This window comes from Nelusetta ayraudi, unplaced genomic scaffold (assembly GCF_046127955.1).
Source record: "Nelusetta ayraudi isolate G7.1 ecotype Tasmania unplaced genomic scaffold, CSIRO-AGI_Nayr_v1 ptg000132l, whole genome shotgun sequence".
Taxonomy (NCBI): domain Eukaryota; kingdom Metazoa; phylum Chordata; class Actinopteri; order Tetraodontiformes; family Monacanthidae; genus Nelusetta; species Nelusetta ayraudi.
The window spans coordinates 1884374-1906117 of record NW_027466182.1 but is presented as its reverse complement, the minus strand read 5'-3'; the positions used below and the strand labels follow the sequence as shown (position 1 = coordinate 1906117).

Here is a 21744-nt window from a genome sequence, read left to right as displayed (position 1 = left end):
AAAGGTGATAAAACTGACTAAAATGTTTTATGGTAATAATTTCGGAACGGAATTAACGCGCACCAGCCTCACAGAGGAGGAGGAAAAACAACTCACAATGACAACAAGGAGACCAAACAAAGAAAACACAGACGACAAACTTGGGTATTCTTAGTTTAACAAGCGTCGTTTTTAGCACGAAGTTGTAAACAGAGGGCTAAATATGTTGTTCGCTGTGTTGTTTTTTTTCAGGGTCATCAATAGTGCGAGGCTGCTCCACTGGAGTGTGTGTGATTGAAAAGCAGGATCCACAACACAAAGCCTTTAAAAAGTGTACAAATGCCTTTCATTGAAAGGACGACTCAAGGCGGGTTTTTTATTCAGAACCAGCCCGTTGCAGCGTTCCAACCTTTATGACGAATGCTTTTATCGTGGCGGTACATCAGTTGAATATGCATAATGCGCGTTGCTTGTCTTACACAATCATCACTCAGTCCTGCGGTTTCCTGCTGCTCTGAGGAACCATTTTGCTTTTATTAGACTCATGATTCTTGTTTTCCCAGTTACAACTGTTTTCGACCAGAGAGCCGTAAAAACCGCTACGACTGCTGAGCCGCTGACTGTCTGCAGCAGCAGGAGCACAAATGAAATAATTTAGCTGCTGAAGAGATCATTTCCTCTCGGGGTTGGTGGAACATCGGATGTGATTTGTTGTGATTAAGAATAAAATAAAGCAGTGAATAAACACAAATGTTGTTCTGTGCGTATTCAGCAAATGATGCATATCAGACAATATGGTTGAAGTGATTAGTTTTTCTGTCTCCAACTTGCATTAGATTAGGAACAGTTTATGTGCTCAATATTTTTGGATGTGACTGTTTATTTGAGAATGGCTTATAAGAGAGGAGTGCAGTGAAATACGATTGGGAAAGGTCAAATTCATATGAACCAAGCGGCTTCTTTGACAGGCATCTGTTTCCTTTTCAGCATTCAAATCACTTGTTGACAACACATTTTCTCAGACCTTGTTCTTTGAGGCTCGGAACAACTTCAGATAATTAAATGTGCTGTAAAGGGGCATCAAGCAAAGACGAAACACTCAAGCTGGAGTCATGGCCAAATCCACATATGGCACAGCCATCCCAGTGTGCTTGTCTCTGACAAGGAAATAAATTGAAATGTCAACAAGTTGCGACGAAACGCCCCCAGTGAGCCAACGCGCGAGACAGAATGTACAGCTCATTTATAATTAGCAACGAAAGAAGAAAAGAAAAAGAAAAGCCTGTTTCTGATAGTTGAGAAAATAACCTGAACCTTTAGCAGTGAAACCAAAGCATTAATTTAACATCTCTGTAATGTATGAGAATGACAGGAGCAAAACAGCCACAAAAAGCTATACAATATTTTTTCAAAGTTAACCAGACAAAAAAATAATAATCAGAAATAACAGAGATAACTCCAGTGGAAAAAAAAAATAATTGTTTGTTTATTCCTCCTCACAGCGGCTTTAAACTGCATATGATTCATGTGCACCATGAATCATGAATAATTGAGTACGGGCACATCCATGCTGGCACTATCACTCTCACCTGTCTATAATTGCGCACATGTCAAGGCTGACATTCTCAAACGCTCCCACGGTGCCTTTCTCCACAGCATGCAAATCAGCTGGCTGGTCGTCCACCAGGATGGCCTGCATGCAGCCCTGGAAGGAGCGCTGCGAGGGCGGGAACGGGGTCTGCAGAAAGTAACCTGGAGACAACCAAAGGAGGGAGACAGGAGGGTAATTGGCAAAAGAGGGAAGGCTGCACAGAGTGAAGTTGTGGCGGAATAAAAGTGAAGGACTTAGGCTACAGCCTTGAGGGACGCCATCCATGAGCACGCCAAACTCTGCCCCCCGGGTTTGATTTTTGATTCAGCACCAAAGCAGACCAATTGAGTTGTAACGAGTTGCCATCACACCCAAAGTTTCTTCGAGCTCCGGAGTGAACCTCGGGTCATTTACCACCTTGACTAGCGCCGCCTCTGTAATTTGATTAGCTCATGCATTATTCATCGGTGTTAGAGACCAAGCACTTCGCACGAAGGGCCACTGATGTAATGAGCTAATAAAAAAAAAAAGAACGGTAATGAAACATAATTGCTAATCTCGGAACTGTCCAGTGGAAGTTTTGGGTCCGTCCTTGCAGCAGACACATAATGCAATGTGTGGGCAGCGTAAATCGCTAATTACACGGACTTCCACTGATGCCTTGAATGGCATATTTGTCACTGTACACCATGCATAAAAAATGCCGTTAATTCCTGCGTATTTGTTCTGTTAAGGAGGTATTAGGTGAAGGAATCCTTTCTTCATCATCCACTAAATAGTGATAATCCCCGCGCTTCAACACGGTATTACGATCAACTTAACACGCCTAAGCTACCGACCAAATATAAAACAACGTAGGCAGATGAGAAGACAAAACACATGCAAGGCACTAAAAAAAGGCATCGTGATCGGCGTCCTCTCAGCAGGGGCGCTGTACGTCAGCGCCAAGTGCGACATCATCCTTGATGAGGAACAACAAACCTGGCCGGCGCCTTTGGTTATTGCCACTTAGCGAAGTCATGGACCTTCATGGGTCCTTGTTTCAGAGCTTACCCACAAGGACTAGCTGCCATAAAGCCAGCGCTGAGGCCACCGCTAGACCACAGGACATTTGGCTTTCCTTCAACCGGCGCCTTTATGAGAAACAAGAGTCAATGGCCCACCCGGAGGCACACCGGGGGCCTTGACCGAAATGAGGGGCGAGGCTAGGACAAAAAAATGTGTGCGGGCGCGCGTTTGTTTGCGAGGTCGCAACATCACTCCTACAAGGTGTGCGCATCATCCTTCAAGCACCCGCGTGTGTTCGATGTCCCCTGAAAATGCATATTACAACTGTGTACATTTGCCGCCGCCGCCGCCGCTCTGCACTGTCAGGCGCGGGTAATGTGTGCCCGGGATTCAATCTTTGCCACGAGCGCGCAGGTCAGTCGTAAAACACCGACGCTCAATGACATCTCCATCATCTTGATGATATAAGCTGTCACGCTCTCCCGCATGCCTATTAGCCTCAAGGCCAGAGCATCAAAAAAGAGGCTTATTATACAGGGCTTGTGTGTGTGTGTGTCTGTTTGTGTGTGTGTGTGAGTGACAAAAAAGAAGGAGGGGGTTTCCAGAAGGTAGCCTGCGGAAACATCTGCACATGAAGCATGAAGTTCTCCGCGTTCTTCTCCCTCCCACTCTCACATTCTCTCCGATTCTCATTTCCCCTCTGAAAAGTTTCCGCCGTCATCCTCGGCCATCTGCCGCGTCTCCTGCCACACCTGTCCGCCGCCCTTGACGGAAGGGTGAGGGAAGACGAGGGTGAGGAGGAGCGAGGCCGCAGCTGGCCTTGGCGGGGTGGGGGGGTGCGGGCGGTCGGTGTGTCCTGCGGACAGACGTTCGCACTCGGTGGAAGTGCGGCTTTCCTGGCAGAGATGCAATGTGACGCCATGAGGATATGGACGGATGGATGGGGAGCGTCAACAAACAACAGCTGGTTGGCTGTTGGCTCGGCTATTCTACTGCAGACGCAAGGCTGTTTCTTGAATTTGAAATGTGCTCTTCTGTGGGGTTTTTTTGGGGGGGAGGACGATTACGAATTTCCACAACGCAGACGCAATTATGCAATATGCAGAACGCTACACGCCTCAGAAATAAATGTACCCTCGATAAACGATAAAAAGATAATTTAATCCTCTAATACTTTGAATTCCACAATATAAAAGTAGAGCCAGCCGGCTGCATACCAACACAGAAATTAGAAGCTGTACTGAGGAGCCCCTGAGCCACCTTGATTTACTATATAAACGCTCATCTGGGCTTTGCGCAATACTGATTTACATATCAAATAAATATTTTTCAGCCACCTAAAACAAATATGAAGCTAAACGCTGGCAGTAGTAAATATTGAAATGTGCGCGACGCTCAGCAGCACCTCGGCTTCCCCTCAAACCTCCCCCAAAACCAGACAAACAAAAGTATTAATGTATTATTAACCTCCTGCATTTAAATAACTGGAGGCTGCAACTCAGCAATGTATTCCAGTGGCTTAAATGTGTAACTGTAAACAAGATGCTGAGTCACGCAACCTCCAGAGCCAGAGGGGACGGAACAAAACCACACAAAAATAAATAAATAAATTGTCCGTCTTCTTTGACCACTTGCTGCCGTTTCTCCCGGATCTTTTTTTCCATTTAGAGAGGAAATACCAACACATGCTGCACAGCGTGTTCCCACAACTGACATCGCGCTCGTCATGGACAAAATGTAGCCTTCGACGTTACACGGCGAGCGCATGCACGGGCACACAATGCACATGGTGGGACAGCGCCGGCGCCGCCGCTCTTTGATGAATGTGTGCGTCAGAGCTCAGGTATAACTCATCAAAGCCTTTAACATGGAAATGAGGGAAATGCATGTGGAGGCTGACACGTACGGTATATAACAACAGGGTAATGGGGACGAGGTAGAGATTCTATATTCATATATTCCGTGAATTCAAGACACCCAATAAACCACTTGGCCATTAAGACTCGATGCATTAAGGTCAGTTGAAAAAACGGATTTCCAACACAAGTAATGAGCTCACTAGTTGTCTTGCGCTCCGTTCCAGACTGCTTCCTCAAAACACTTCTGCACCAGATGCCAAATTATTTGTGTGCAAAAGTTGAGGGGAGCACATTCATATTGCAAAGCTTCATGCAAACAGCCAAAAAAAACCCAAAAATGAACAGCAGTCGCATTTGTGATGCAGCATACATGGCGAAACAGAGTTAGCTTGCCAGCTAGCATGTCTGCGAGAATACTAATGCTCCCGGTTGCGACAGTAACTTTGCCCACATCTGCATTAACACTGCGGCGTGCGTTGGGTTTGTGTGTTGCAGAACTGTCATCTTTACTATTCATAAAAAGAAAGAAAGTCATAAAAGGAGAAGGAGAGAAAAAAAAGGTTGTTAAAAATGCACCCGACTCCCCCTCTGAAAACACATTATGATTTCTAGGGCACTGCAAAACTAATAAAGTGAGCACATTTGCTCGTTTTTCAAGTTATCAAAGACTTTGGAGTGGAACCTCTCATAATTGACTAATCACACATTAGTGTTTTTGGTTTGCCCCAATTTTCTGAGGAGAAAACTTGTTTGTGTTTCGTGACCCTCCGACTGTCTTTCTTCCTTAAGAAATTTAATTTGCAGGATGCCTCGTGTCTGTCACTTTGCTAATTTCTCAAAGCGCGAGGGAGTGAGAAACCGCCTCCCGTAAAATAGGCTTTGGGTTCGCGAGGCTGCCTCCAAAAAAAGCAGGGCTCTGGATGGATGGAGGAGCAACGAAGAGAGCAGATGAGGAGGAGACGAGGGTGGGTGGGTGGGGGGGTGCGTTGGGCGACCTGGTTCAGGAGGAGAGAAACGGACGAGAAAGCGAGAAAAAGAGGAGGAGATAAGCTGAGGAACTGAAGAAAACCAAATAAATCAGAATCGGAGGGCAAGAAAAAAAATCGAGGCAAGGGGGCAGAGTTGAGGATAGGATGACAGAGGCTGCGAGTGTTGCGCTGACATCCTAAATTTAATATTCTGTGACCTTGAGTTTTGGCTGCACCTCATGAATTTCAATTTGGAGATGCCACGCAATGATATCCTCTATACATAGGTGGCCGGGTCAGTGAGTCTGACAGGATTCAAACATTCCCCTCGATGCAAACGTGATCATTTATTAAGCTGTGCTGCGTTATCTATAGTCATTTTGCTATTTGCTTTGTTCAAACTTACTTGGATGGACATGAATGGACATGATGACCTGTTCCAACACGATGCATTAGACTGAAATGGGTTAAAACGTCTGGTTCAGTGACGTGTGTGACCACATTTCTGACATCCTAAATGTTCAACAGACATTCAAAGACAGCGTTTTCTCTTATTAACACACTCTCTCTCTCTCTTATTTTGACATTGCACTCTGCTCTCATTGGACACAGTGTAATGCAATTCAAAGGAATTAAATTCAGTTTCAATTTCATTTAATCTAACCAGGCCTGCTGTCACTGGTCACAGCCTTTTGCCAATTGAATTTCGGCGCATTAAAAGCCGGCAATAAGAGGCGGCTGCCTAACTGATTGGACCCTTCTCCTTTTATTTTATTTTTGTTTTCCAAACAATAAAACGCCAAATCACCTTTAATGCTGCGGGGGTCATGGCTAATTGTGGCACACTGCCAGAGCGATCGCAGTCGTATAGAAAGTGCTGATGGAAAAAGTGGCGGAGAGATTTAGGGCAGCTTAATATGCCCGGCCTCTCTGACTCATCGAGCCCGGCCATCAGACGCAGTAATTGAGGGCAAGCCAAAGGCTGAACTATCATTTTGTACACTCTATATTCACCCGTTATCTCGGCACCTGGGATGGATTTGATGAGGTGCGAGAGCTTAGCATGAATGTTATTCGAGATATTCTGTCTTTTTAAGGTGGCGGGGGAGAGTTACTGACATACACAGCAGGCTGCAGGAGGAGGGACAGAAAACGGTGGGAAAAGACATAAAGTTGGGGGATGTTTGACTTGAAGGTGGAATTTCAGGAACTCACATTGGCATCGATGCGTCGTAAATTAAAGTAGGGCATTTAAGGAGACGCATGCAAATGTAATTTCTCTCTGTCAAACTATTTATTGAAACTACAAAGCCAACAACAGCAGTGGGCGTCGGATAAAACTGATCTTTCCCAAACTTTTATCCAGATTTTCCTTTTTTTAATCCCTGCAGGACTCGGTCCAGCGTTTACCGCATTTGCTGACACTCTCGCTGCTTCTCGGCATTCATTGTGTCGCGCGGAACTAAACGAGTCGGAGTCGCTGCCAGTTCAGCCCACACAGTCTCTCTGTGAACGGGGGGGGGGGGGGGAAGGAACCTTCAGAGAAAGTCTGGATTCCCTTTTCAGTCGTCGCCCCGCGTGCGTTTCTCAGGAAACGACACTGTGTGTGTTTTAAAGAAGAGAAAGTCTGATGTGAGATTTGGCTTTATTGAAATGGGATATATATACAAAAAAAGGGACTATTTTAGACCTTTCAAATATCAGTTCTGTTGCCAGGCCTCCTCGCCGCCTCTTTTCATAGAATGTTACAGCATCCAAGCTCCCTCATAAAGCCGCTGCTGTCTTGGAAATTTTCACAAAAACACCATCTCCTCCTCCGTCTCCGCCGCTCTGCCTCCGTCCGTCTCCTCTCCGGGAGGTAAAGACATTACAGAGATCCTCCTCTCATGAGCCGCTATTGATTCTGAAGGCGGCTTACGAAAATCAATAAATCACTAATTGGGTCATAACAAAGACTTGGAGGCTGAGTGGGACGCGGAGGAGATAGGGCAGGGAAACCAGATAAAGCAGACGGACTGGGGGGGGGGGGGTTTGGGGTAAGAAAAAAACCCCAGATAAAGTCTGAGTAAAAGACAGATAAGGGGCCAGTTATATAAAATGAAACGCTTCAAATAAATGAAAGTTGAAGGAGCTCTTTGGCTGGCCTCTCCAAAGTTTGACGGCTAAAAGACGCCAGACGGCCGGGGGCCGACTTTTAGCGAATGGACGACGAAGCTGACAGGCTTCGTTATTTAACTAGCCACACACTAGACTAGACACAAGGCGGAGCTCAATACTGTGATCGATTCGGACCCCCCCGCGACAATGGAGGCGGACGCGGAGGCAGTTTCGTAATCGCTCCTGGCGTCGATGAGGTTGTGCCACAGCTGCCGATTGAGACGGATCCCCGCCGAAGCGCGTTGGACGTTGACGCGGTCGGCGTCGAAACAAACCGGCAACCTGCACGTCCACGGCGGTTCCATCTACAAATGAAAATACATTCCTCTTAAAAGCCTCGTGTGCTGCACCTTTGCTTGAAGGAAATTCCATTTTCTTCACGATTAGTCCGCTCGGAGGATTATGCCACGAAAAAAAAAAAAACGCCATTTTGTCTGTCATTTCGAGAAAAAAACTCCAAACTGTCTGCATCCTCACGTCCCCCACGCCTCTCATCGCCCGAACAGAAAAACACGCCTCGCCTTCTCCCCCCAAAGGCAGTGTACTTTATGCTCCAGTACATGCAGTAATTGTTTATTCAGTGGGTGGCGGTGACTGGAAAGCTGAGTGGGAGCGTGGGTCGAATTGGGAGGGCGATATTATCATTTATTCATGTGCATATCTGAGCGTGAATCACTGCATCCGCACATTAAACAACAGGTTGCGAGCACCGGGCATCGATCTGCGTTTGCTGCTGGATATTGTTTTTCTCCGGCTAAAACCTTCTTTATTGTTTCATGACGCGTTGTGTAACGGCGGAAGAGGGGCAAGGTGGATAATAAACATCGACGCGCCGCGTCGGCCCCACTGGGACGGAACTGCGGAGTCGTCGAGAAGGGAGAACCGCTCGGCGGCGGCGACGGCGACGAGTAAATTTAGACGGACAACAGTCTGGGAGCATCTGGCTGCATGTGCGTGTGTGTCGGCGTGTAGCTGTGATCCGTATTGACTGGCCTGCGGGGAAATGGCTTGGCTTTGATGGAGGAGATTGTTCTCTGTCGGAGATTGAGGGACAGGGGCCTTAAGGAGCTATCAGAGCTCGGGCTATCTCTCACTTAGTGTAATTTCATACAGGTAGGCGCTCGCAGACACATCGACCCCCGTCCGCAGGCAGGCAGACAGACAGCAGCGTGTCGCACCATTACCCCGGCGGATCCCTAATTCATACTGATGGAGGAGCCGGCCGGGGCTGCGGGTCAGCGTGCAATGAGGTTACTCGAACTTGCAGGTGGAAAAGATGCTCGGCGGATGCAAACCGTTGGTCGGCTGACGCGGTTGCTTGCTAAATTACTCTCGATTCATTTTGCGGCAGAACATGTTTTCATTTTCGCGACGGCTCTTGATGTTTGGAAATGTGTCAACTCGCGGTTCCAGGGTTAAGGAGGAATTACACGTTTTTGCAATTACAGAGGCAATCAAAAAAAGAAAAAAAGAAAGATTGATTTTTTTTTTTATTTAGCATGCATTCTGTGTTCATAACAGCTTATTTCTTTTAGGGATATTTATTTATTTCCATGCTAGAAGCTCCTCTGAAAAAAGAGGGAAACCAGAGAAGCTGCTGCTGCTGCTGCTGCTGCTGCTGCTGCTTCCGCTGCTAGCTGTAAACAAGGGTTGCTGCTAAGGGGATGAGCAAGAATGCTGCTGCAGGGGAGTTTCATCACAGCAGGGGAGGAATTTCACATGAATGAAATGACGTAAAAAATGGCACCGAAGGCTCGGCTCGGCCAGCGCTGTTTCGCTCCTGCACACTGGACCGGCTTCCAATCCGCTGCGGCAAACCAAGGGGGCGATGACACAGCCAATGCTAACAAATCTGAATGGAGCAGCTTTTTTTTTATGAGACTGATATATGCAACACAGAGTCCTTCCAGCATTCTGCGGCTTCATAAACAAGCCTATTTTTTTTCAAACCTGGATATCTTTCCTCTTATTCCCACTCGAGCGAGGACATCGAAGGCATAGAAATATGAGAGGTGCGCGGCATTGACGGCGCTGTGTTGACCCTCACCTCCCAAGTGGTAGGTCCCGCCGGTGTTGATGACCAGCGCCGCGGTGGATTGCACGGCCGATGCCTCCTCTCCGTCCACCGTCAGCATGGCAAAGTTCTCCTTGGCGACGAAGCGGATGGAGTGCCACTGGCCGTCGTTCAGGCCCGAGCCTGTGGGCGGAAAAGGACAGCCTTCAGAAAGAAAAAAAAAAAACACTTTCATTCCAAGAAGAAATCAAAAGCTCCCGGCTCAGAATAACCATAGTTACTATAAATACCAGCCTGGAAAGTCCTTCAGTGTCTGTTTGATTGAAATATTTCACCCGTTTTTAGATGTTCGATTGTCATCCTGGACAATAGCTGGGAATTGCTGGCACTTGCTTGGAGAAGAAAAGCCACAAATCTCCAAGAATCAGCGTATTTAGCTCTCCGTGTGCAGCCTTCTCACTTCACTGTTCTCCAAAACAGGCTTTACTGGACCGTCTACACCTGAGCAATTAGGATCTCACAAACCCTACCCTAATTCAACCCTACATACTGCAGTTAGACCACATAATGATACTATTTAGACCATACAAACATTATAGAATGGCTACCATGATTGCTATCTGCCAATGCTTTTTTTTTTACTGCACTGAAATATTTTTTTAAATCTTCAAATTGTTTTTGTATTATTGCTCTGTAAAACTCTTGCCGTTTTTAAATAAAATAGAAAAATGCCAGAAGGCATCTGCGCCCCTTTGTGACATCACAAAGGGGCCATTCCTCATTCCCAGAGCCCGTTCCTCATCCCTCGGCCGGGAGACACATTAACGCCGTAAGCGCACCAGTCAGCGCCGCGCACCGAGGGGACCTCTGATTGGACGAAACGGGTCGCACCAGCCCGAACGCCGTGGTTTTGTGCTGACACCTGCCTTTCACGACGGCTGGAGCGAAGCCAAGATTGATTTCCTTCATCAGGTCAGAGTTAAACTTGTTACGAGTGGCGGTGGTTGTGCGGGGGAGACCTACGACGCACCCGGGACCGAATAGAACGAGGAATGGGTGATTTATCGCGGCCGGCGAGGTCACGTGGGCGGCAAAAAAAAACTCCCGAATTTGACGCCGGCGCTCCTCACCCGTTCCTTCCTTCCCCCTGCCTCCCCCGACACGGAGCCGAGCGCATTCCTCCAGTCTCAAGGCCCCTCTGCTTCTCAACTCCATTAAGTCTCGGAGAGCCCTGTTTGAGTCTGAGTGCCAGAGTGCACGTGACTCTCTCTCTCTCTCTCTTTCTCTTTATGTGTGTGTGTTCAGGCAGGAGGTCTGTGTCCCTCCTTTTCTCTCTCTCTCTCGCTCTCTCCGCCTGCATAGCCGCACTCCATTAAATATGAGTGATGTTTTGGAAGGGGACATTACTAGCGGAGCCGAGAGAGAAGCCAGCTCACTCTCATCACCCTCTCCTCTATACATCACCTCTCACTGACACCAATCTCTATTCATTCCACCCTCCACGTCACCTCCTCCCGTCCCTTATTCTTTCCTCAGTCTCTCCCATTCCCTCTTTTTTTTTTTTTCCATTCCTGCATTTCGCCGTTTTATTCCCACCCCCCCGCCCGCGCTTCGTTCTCGCCCTCTCCTCTCGCGGCCATCTGCCGCATTGTCCATCTTGTTCAATCCGTCCGCGCTCATTGCCTTTCTAATGCATGGCTGCCGAGGACACTGCGGGGAGGTTCAGCGCGAGGTCGCGCGCGAATCGATCCCGGCCGAGCGCGGGGTTGCGTGCACGTATGGATTCTCCTCTGCCGGGTACAGGTGCATGTATTTTTTTAGCGCGTTTCGAACCCACTTGAATCGTGTGTGCAACAGAGCGACCACAAGTCTTTTGTGGCAGATCTTGGACGAAGTCTCAAAGGATTTTTGGAAATCTTTGCAAAAAACCAAAAAACCAAAAAACAAATCTTCCACAAGAAACCAACCGACTAATAAAATTCTTTATCGCAAAAGCAATATTGGGCTTTTCTCATTTCTGAAGTTTATTGATAGTTTGATGTTGCAGTAACGTTGATAAAAAGCTTTTACAACAATTGCTTTGTCTGCAACTGTTCACGCATGCGTCTCAATCACGCACAGGATGCACTTTCGCATGAATTGTTTCCAACCAGGATGCACTTGGACATGTATATCATCTAAAGCGGCCGACGAGCGCGTCTTTGTGGGACAGTCCGTCTCCATTTCGCTCGTTAAACAAAGCGCAACAAGACACGGGGGTGGGGGGGGCAGAGCGGAGAGCAAGACGGAACGAAGGGCGGCCGCATTCGGGTTCCCTTCATTTATTCATAGGTGTGTGCACGAGCTATGCTAATCGGCGCCATCCAACATTTCAATTGAGAGCAGCTGTCTCCTCCGGGGGGGAGACGCTTGGAGGGAGTCGGAGGACGAGGACTCACTCTCGAGTTTTATGCCCCCCGGCCCCCGTCAACGAGCTCGCTCCTGGTGCCGCGAGCTGCAATTCCGCAGACCAGATCGTAACACTATTTGTGAGTAACGCCGGCAACGCACACTGACTCTCCCTGATCTTGGATATCAAACATGTTTAGATGCTGCGACTGGATTCCTGCAACTGCAATTGAAAGAGTGCCGAGAGCAGACCTGGGAGAGACGGATTTCCTGTTGTGTTGGTGCAAAAAACCCAAGACAAAGTGATAGCAAGTCAAGAAAATGCTTCATTTTCCTGAAGGTTCCTGCATCCATGGAACCGTTTGATCGTTTTTGTTCTGCCACTGAGATGAAATGCATCCGTCTTAACAGCAGATTGTGTATTTTCCTGAGTAAAAACCTCATCAAAGAAACATCGTGCAGATGCAAACATCACACCTGACCCCACCGGTTCAGACAAACTCGCCCCGAGGCACCACGCTATGCACTCACTACACTTGCCGGTTACACAACCTTAGCGCCGGGTGCTAAAATAACAACTTGTCCTCTTGCGCGGTGACCCCCCCCACTCAGTCTTTCATTTTCGTGGGGGGTCTACGCTAATTAATCACCACCACCGGGGGAGCTGGTGTGCGCACGCCAGTGTGTATCAACACGGCAGTGACCGAAGGGCCGAGATAACTTCCCGCTGAGAGGGGTGACCCGCCGCGGCCTCCTTCAAAGCGGCTGCTGATTAATTATGCCCGGGGACGCGTGCGCGTGCAGGCCCCAGCAGGGGGCCAGCGCGTGCACGCGCGCTTCCGCCTCCGCCGAGCCACGTCCACGAGGTGCAAAATAACACAAATAAAACAATTCCAGGAGGTAATGGCGGCCTTGGCACGTTTGTCTGGGTGACGGAATCCAGTTTCGCCCAAAAAAGCAACCTTGGTGTCATCACCCCCGCTAGACAACCGGCGTTACGACCGCGCCTCGCGTTGATGCAATCAACCGCCGTCCCCGCGTCTACCTGGAAAACCTCTTGAGCGTAATGGAAAATAGATGCGCCGCGACTCCCCCCCCCCCAAGCCCCACCCCCCTTCACGCCCTAGCCTCCCACAATCTGTTTCACATCAACTGCGATACCTTTGAAGGATGAGCAAATCCCGCAAAATCACAGCCATGAATGCAAGCCGCGCTCTCACTTGCAAGGCAAAAGACGCGGAGCCACTCGCGTCACCGCCCACCCTTCCGAGATCAGTGACAACAGTAATAAAGGGAATTCAGAACAGTCAGTTGCTCAGACTGACTGGCTGTGATGTTCTAATAGCTTGTTTGTGACAGCAGATTTGAAGGCGGGAGAGGTCTGTGAGAAAACCAGCCCATATGTATATATATATCTATCTATATATATATATATATATATACATATATATATATATATATATGTATATATATATATACACACATATACTGTATGTATTCTCTCTCTTAATTCTCTCTCTTAAACTGCAAGTGGAGCTGAGGAGGTTTACGTGAGTATCGGCAGGATTCATCTTCTCTCGCTCATTAGGCGAAATAACATTTCTGGACCTCAAGCAGTTTAAAAAAAAGAAACGGTTGCGCTAATTCCAACTTTCTAGACGAAATAATCGAAGGCGACGAGACACCCACGGAGCTCAGACAAAGAAGATTTTCCTGAAATCTGAATATGTTTTTTTTTTCGCTCGAAGAAAGCGAAACTTCAGACGCTCTCGCATCAAAGAGCTTCGTCGTCGGCGATGACCCTCGGATTGACAAGACACTGGAATCACGGCAATTACAAGCTGCCGGCCGTCACGACTGAGGAGCGGCTCCGAGGGGAGGAGAGGAAAACAAAAAAGTCGAAAAAAGGAAAAAAAAAAGAAAAACCCAAAGGAGGCCAAGAGAGTGATTCTTAGGCACGCAATTACCAAAATCACAGACTTTACAGTGGAAAATTGCAAAAAGCTGCCGCCGCTGAGGAGCGATTGGCTTTCACGGTCGTAGCGGGAGAGGCGTAGCCGGCACCGCTGACTTCCTGAGTGACAAGCGGGGAGGCGGGGGAGAAGGAGGAGAAGCAGGAGGAGGAAGGAGGGAGGCGACGGCTCACTGGGAGAAGATGTTCTCCGCGGCTGCACCGCAGCTCACGAGGCAGAACGAGGGACAAGGTTTAAAGGACGGTTGTGGGCAGAAACACAGGAAAAAAAATAACAAGTGACACTGGTGTCCGTCCACTGCTGCTGCCACATTTAAAGCGACCCAAAGTGGCGCGGCACCAATTAGCGGCGAGCACTGCTAGTTTTATCCTGAAAAAGTGGCAGAGTCTCTGCAGACGAATGGCCAAACGAAGCGGAAAGCGCCTCCCATTTGTGAGGCCCGGCTGAAGCATCTGGGCTTCCACTTGGCTGGTCGGTGAGAAAATGTAAAGCTATGAGCAACGACTGCATTGCATTCTGGTCTTGGAGTAGCTGGAGATAGTTCACTCTCTTTTTCTCTTTTCTCTTTTTCTCCGACCCCGATGACACCGATTTACAAAATAAATAAATAAATAAAAGAACCACTCCACACTTTCAGCACATTGGAGACCCAGTTTGAGTGGAAATTCAAGCACTTCCTGCCTCTTATCAGTTATTGAAGTTTTTTTTTTATTTTTTTATTTATTTTTTTTAGGTGTTTACAGACAATCTGAATGTGGTTTTCTTACTTCGGTGGGAACCGCTCGGTGCTGAAGCCGCACTTATCTACAAAGCAGTCTTTACAATAACCGGCCACGAGCGCAACATCAACATTGCGTCAGCACAGAAGCAATAGAAATGAAATATTTCTCATGCTGCACCATCAGCAACCAGAGGAGCCGGCGCTGTTTTGGAAACATTTTTCTTTCCTGACACTCCTGACGTCCCCCACCTAGCAGTCCAATCTCGAGAAATGGGCTGATTTTCCAATAGCTATGAGTGCAATAATCTCGCTCTTTTTTAGCACCACTGGCAGGACTTCAGGTCATAAACATGCAGAGGAATTCAGTGAAAAATCAATTTTTATAAATGTGGAGATCAGACCTTCTAGACTTGGAAAAGACAAAAACATGGCGACAAGCACATAAAATAAAACAAAAGTAAATGGCGGTGGTACGTTCAGTGAAGTCTTGGCACAAAATTTAAGGGGATAGCAACTTGTTCTATGTGAAAAAGTCACAATATGGACCAACATTGAGCCTCCCTTAGCATGCCGTTTAATTTTTTCTCTTCTTCCTCTGAGGTTTACCGTCCCCCCAAAAAATTCCTGCAAAGATACCTTTCTACCAAGGCAACTGAACAGCAAATTTTCTCAAAATTGAAAAGAAACTGAAAAGCTATAATTTTGCTTTTCGCTCCTTTAAAAAATAAATAAATAAAAAAAACACAACATCTCACAATAACAATATACCATATACTCCTGGGGAATGTTTAGTTTCACGGGCTTCAAACCCCTCAGCCCAACGCTTCTGTCACACTTTAATCTAAAAATAAGGCTGCGGTTAAAAAAGACGGCCTGCGGAGCACCGGAACGTGAGGCGCAAGCGGGTGCAGTGCATCAGCAGCGCCGCTCTCGCCGACGCCTGGGCCGAGTCCGATAGAAACGGAACAAAGCGGTGCGACGTGCCCGACGCACCAGCCGCCGGGGGATGAAATGTAACATCTAATAAGGGGGAGGGGACGGATCGGCAAAAGTCATTTCTTCCATCCGAGCGGAGGCGGGCGGAGCGCCGTGGGGTCGCCGCGCGGAGAAGCCAAGACCCCCTTTGTGCGTCGACGCGCTCTCGCCCATTACACCCGCTTGTAAGGGGGGGGGGGGGTTGGTGTCAGGTGAGCATAAATGGAAATTCTCGAGAAAAAAAGATTTTTTCCCCCCTTCTTCGTAAAAGATAAAGAAGAAAATAATGGAAAACGAGTGAGACTTTTTTTTTTTTTTTTTTGCTGAGGACTGAAAACCGGTGCTGATCGTCTCGGCGGGAAGCGAGAGGTCAGAGGCTCAGACAAAAAGATCCACTGTCACGCTGCAGCTGTCTGCGGCAGGGGGAAAAAAGTAGCTTAATAGGTGACGTTGGCAGAGGACGTGGACCCCATGGCGGCTGACGGATGATTTATCAATAAGCTTCCGCCGAGCCACCGAGAAGGTCAGAGAGACGACGGACAGACGGCCGACATTAACGACGTTGGAAGTATTTACACCTTATTTGCGCTGACTCCAGGAAAATCCGGAGGACAATCATCGCATTGTCACATCGCACCGTGAAAACCACCACCGCCCTCCAACCTCCCACCATCTCCGCCCTGCCGTGAATTTCTCAGGGACCCCTCCAGGCATCCGCCCCCGCCGCCGACCTCCCATTCTCGCTCTTCCCGTCTCCTCTGCCACATTCTACACATTCCGTCCTCCGCTCCGAAGCGGCCCGCGCACGTCTCCGGTGGAAACGTGCCTGCCTGCAAGCACGCAAAGCCCAAGGACGCGACGCGTTAAGCCTCCGACGCGAGTGCGAATGCGCGCAGGCGCTGGGAGTCTCGCGCACTCGCACTCTGCAGGGACTAAAACAATATAACATCCTAATCTGGGTGGCGGTAGTATGTTCCTCCACCGCTTCCTAAATCGCCGCCTCAGGCTTTTCCATTATTATAATGGCTGATGCTTCCTGGTCGGACTGCGAAAGTAACCTTGAGTTGTGTGTGTGGGCGTGCGCGCGCGCTCGTGCTCGTGCGTACGCATGGAGCGCGGCTGAAAGTCGATCTACATCTCAGAGGAGTAGATGTTATTACTTCTGGCTGAGTTGACTGGTGTGAATGGATGCATGAAGCAGCACACACACACACACACACACACACACACACACACACACACACACACACACACACACACACACACACACACACACACACACACACACACACACACACACACACACACACACACACACACACACAGGTTGAGAAACATAAAACAAACACATTTTCCACATACAAATATTTTTGCATTGCAGGCGGCATCATTTATTGTTTCTTTTTTTTGCTGCCTGTGACTTTGTACAGTTTTTCAGCACGACTTGCCAATAACAGGATGGAAATAAAAAAAATAAATAAATAAATAAATAAAATAAATATATATATGTATATATATATATATATATATATATATATATATATATATATACATATATGTATAAACTGCCCAATATGTATTTAGGACTTTGTGAAATTACCATTTTCCAACACTAAGTATTTATATGTTCCATTATTGAATGCATGGTCATCATGTTGTGCCATCATGCATCTACACCAAGAACGTGGATGTCTACTGTATATATGCTATTATGTAATCTATATGTCATATCATCTGGCATCTCCACTAACAGGGGCAAGAGAAAATATCAAAAACACGTTTTGTCGCCTATTACATGCTTCTAATCCATCCAACAGCGAGCGTCTGACTCGAAATGAATTTCAATTCAATTAAACATCCATCGGCGGTGTTCTTTTATCTGAAGGGAATCAAGACACGATGCGACTCTGTTGTACGAGGATCTCGTGGGAAATCTAAATACTCTGCCTCGGTATTCCTTGCGCAGCGGATGTGGTTCTCACGAGCTCATGCCGCCCATGATGCAGTACCAAATAGAGCGGTTTGACAAGAGGACGACATGTTCAACTCTGGCAGCTTAACGCCCCCTCCCCGCTCCATTCTTCATTATCTTTATCCTAGCGTCTTTGCACCTTAGACTAACAAGGCCTGGCCTCCGTTATAATTGGCGGAGAGAGGCAGAGTTAAGCAGGGGTTACGGAGAGGTGAACAGAGTTCAGACTCTGCCTGCCTGCCGCAGAATTTATCTATTCATTTATTTACTTATTTAAATGCAGTATCCTGAGCCGATTCAAGACACTAGCAGGTCTGCAGCAATTTGAACCAGGGTGCGAAGCCCAGGAGAGCTCCGCTCCCGCTCAGAGGACTGTCATGTTTCAGACCCTCTCTGCCAGCAATGCTGGGGGTCTTTAAAGAAAAAAAAAAAGAAGAGAGAGACAGATAAGAGCGAAAGAGAAGCGAGCTGGACAGTTAATGAGTAAGTAAAAGGAAAGTGATGGGAAAATTAGATCAGAGTCCCTGCAGGAATCGCAACTAAGTACTCTATTTACGCGCACACACACACACACACACACACACACACACACACACACACAGAGCTCGGGAGCCTCCCGCCGTCTAATCTACTTGTGGAGTGTTCTCTCCAAGGCCTCTTTTTCCCTTTACTTTCAAACCTCCGTATCCGCTCCAAGACGAGGGAGCGGATGCGATAACGGAAATGTCCTCGCTGGAGGAGGGGAGAGCAAGCGCACTTCTGCAGTTCACAAGCATGGAGAAAACAAAATAAAAATGTGTATGTGAGCGCACGCACGTAGGTGACTGGACACAGTCGTCCACGGAGCCTCGGCCCACTTCCTCGTTTTGTCCGTCCTTTGGTTTTAAGAGGCCAAGAGTTTAGAAGCGAAGAGGTGAGATGCAAACTTTTCTGCCGAGAATTTCTAAAACTGTTTCAGTTACTTCTTTCATTTGTTCCACTTCTCGGAAAAAAACTGTTCTTTAGAAATCTGCCCCTGGTGATGTCACTGAGGTTGCATTTCCCAGTTCAGTGTCAACACCCCCAGACAGGCTTTTAGAGTGAATATATTTTTTTTACTTATTTATTTATGATATAAAGTGTCTATTTTTTTTTTTTTTTTTGCTCATCGAGAAAGCAGCATTCGAAAATGGGAATATTATGGGACACTTGGACCGACAGAAAGCAGCAGCTACATTTGCTAAGATGCATTATAGCCATCAGTGCATTGATTCAGAGTAATCCGTGAAATAAACAACAATACAAAGGAAAAAATAGAAGAAAACCAGTCACGGTCACTGGAGCGAGTCGGTGAAGTTCTGCCTTCTGGCAGATGTCTTCTTCTAAATCTAAGAAAAAAAGCTGTTGCTAAACAGCTTCGTGCAAACTCTTCCCGCCGGCAGTGGGGACGGGAAAAAAAACAAGTGTGCGCAGACGTGTGTTTGTCTCTCACTCCCTTTTTTAATAGCAAGTATATTCCCCATTAAAGAGGACTAAGCATTTGATTACAAGTCTGCCGAGCTCCCGCTGTGCAGCCAGAGCCAGCAGAAGCCGCGGCTGTCCCCTCTCTTCTCGACACTAATAACACAATCAAAGCCTCTGTTTGTGTGTGTCTGTGTGTTCTGGTAATGCTGATGTAATCGCGGGCTCAAGCTCAATTAGCCTAAAGGGTAACGCTGTAATAATCCCCACCCCTGGGCATAATGGCCTATTAAAGCAGCAGTGGACAGAATAAATGAGTATGCCTAAAGAAAATGAAAAAGGGGGGGGGGGGGGAGAGAGGCATGGAGCGGGGGAGGCTGGGGACGGACTAGAGAAAGTGAAAGAAAAGATATATTGAAAATGAATCGGTTCAACTCTGACACAGCGCTGCCGTTAAATAAGTACGGAAGAGGAGAATAGGGCCACAAGAAGAGAAAAAAAAATTAAGATATATATTTTTTTAAGTTTCCAATTCGAGAATAAAGTCGAAATTTTGAGATAAAAGTTGACATTTTGAGAACCCTTATTGGCGATGACATTATTCATGAAATTTCATCTTTTTTAACGTCGACTTAATTATCGAAATTTCAACTTTATTCACAAAATTTTGTGTTCTTTTTAAGTTGGCTTTCTTCTCGAAATTTTGAATTTATTCATGAAATTTCAACTTAAAAGTCGAAATGAAAGCTTAAATGAAAATCTCCTTGCAGTAAAAGGTTTTTCTCTTTCATAAATGAGCGAGTCGCAGCGCAGCTGCACTTTTTTTATGTTCTCGTCTTGTTGACCGTCACGAAGCGAGAATGAAAAGCGGGATCTGCGGCGACCTCTTCATTTAAGTGAAATCAGAAATCAGGCCACGCTTTCTGAAGCGTTTTCATGGAGGACAGAATATTCATGACATCTCGGAAACACTCGACTGAAGCCATGATCGGGTGTCAGCTGGGCACGACAGAGCCTTTTTTTTTTCCGAGATGGAGACGAAGCAAAGGAGCTCTTACTGAACCCTTGGCAGACGCGGAAGCAAACTAAACCTTCGCTGACATACGATTCCCAAGGGCGGGGACGATCCAACCTGCCGGCTTAAGACCACAAACGGACGATCTGGTAACATCCCGACTCCCTCGGCTGTCCCTGAACGCACCTTCCAGTCGCAGTGGCCCAGGAGGCGACGCGGCAACTCACCCGACAGCAGGTCGACGCGGCTGCCGCCCGTCGTCACGTTGACGTGCACCGCCACCTTGCCGTCCTCCAGCGAGATCTCCAGCGTGCCGTCGTCCAGGTTGCTGAAGAGGAGGAGGCCGTCCGCGTTCCACGTGCGGAACTGGAAGCTCAGCGATATGACGTTGTGTCCGGCGCGGCCCGGCAGCTGCAGGAAGCTGGTGGCGTTGAAGAAGACCGGGAAGGAGTGGGTCTCCACGCAGGAGAAGGTCAAGTTGCGCTGCGTGAGAGAGAAGAAGGGGGGGGGGGGGGGCATCTTTGAGTGCTTCAGACGCTCGGTTCCACGCATTTGCGTGTTGATCCGGACGGCTTTTGTCACTTTGAATCTAATCTCCGCGTGTTTGCCCGAAAACATCATTGTGTGGCTGAGCCAAGGCTGAGCGTCAACCCGGACGCTGTTTGTCGGCTGGATGAGGGAAAAAAACAAACACAAAACAAACACAATCGTGGGACTGAGAAGTAATTACAATTGAGCTCTGCCGACCTTGCGCTCCTAATCAAGTGCTTAGCAAACACCTGGTATGGAGCTGCCTCGGCAAACTGAGGATCACTCCTGATCGCCGAGCCCCCCCCCCCAAGGGGTTCCCAATGTGCGAGCAGATCTGTTTCGGAAAAGGGGACGAAACGCGTCGCGTGTCATCGGGCGGGGGGGGCGGCGGCTTAAGCGACCTCGATTTTTAGGTCTTTATTTCTTCGATCTCGTCTTTTAGCGAGTGGGAAGAAGATGAACGGGCAAAAGTATTCATATTCTGTACTAAAGTAAAGGTGCAGATGCTCAGATGCTTGTGTAAAAAAAAAAGAATACTTTACTGGTAAAAGTAAAAGTACTTCAGTAAATATGCCAGTTGAAAGTACCAGTTCTGAAATGTACTGTTCTGAGTAAAGAATAAATGACGCAACATTTATTTTTCAAAACTGAAAATAATAAAACAGCCTCCTCCTAAAATATCATCCACTTTTATTTTGAAGTACACAACAGCTATAAATAATAATGAGTGAATTGCTTAGTAGAAAGTGCAGATTTGTGTGTGAAAATGTAGGAAGTAAATGAACTCAAGTAAAGTACAGACACCCGAAAAATCTACTTAAGTACATCCTACCCGTGCAGACAGGTCACTGTTCGGGCTACTCTCAGGGCAACTCCGCTGCAAACTTTCAGGACTTTCGGCGGCGAGCCGAGCAAGCGAGTGCAACTCATTGTGGCGAGACGGCGGGAAAAACAAGGCCGCGCGGCAACGTCGACGCTGCCACAGAGCGCCGTCTCTGCGGGCGGCGGTTAAAGAGCAGCCCCGGATATCAAGCGGGAGCGCCGAGACAGGAGGCAAACACACGGGGAGGCCACCGAGAGGTCGGCTGTAGCTCATTAATTATGAATCTGTTGCACTATTTGGAGGCGGCGAGTTGCTTGGCCCGCTCCGGCT

General features: G+C 47.6%; 1 protein-coding gene across 1 annotated transcript in view; it reads right to left on the bottom strand.

Annotated features, from left to right (window-relative positions):
* cntnap2a (contactin associated protein 2a) overlaps window positions 1-21744 on the bottom strand; it is a gene marked incomplete at its 3' end in the record, with an annotated part of 146261 nt that overhangs the window by 5180 nt on the left and 119337 nt on the right. Inside the window, exons 9-11 of the mRNA XM_076051133.1 lie at window positions 20288-20543; window positions 9610-9759; window positions 1569-1731 (exon numbers count right to left, since the gene is read on the bottom strand). Coding sequence (XP_075907248.1) covers window positions 1569-1731; window positions 9610-9759; window positions 20288-20543 — 569 coding nt within the window. The remainder of the gene's footprint in view (window positions 1-1568; window positions 1732-9609; window positions 9760-20287; window positions 20544-21744) is intronic.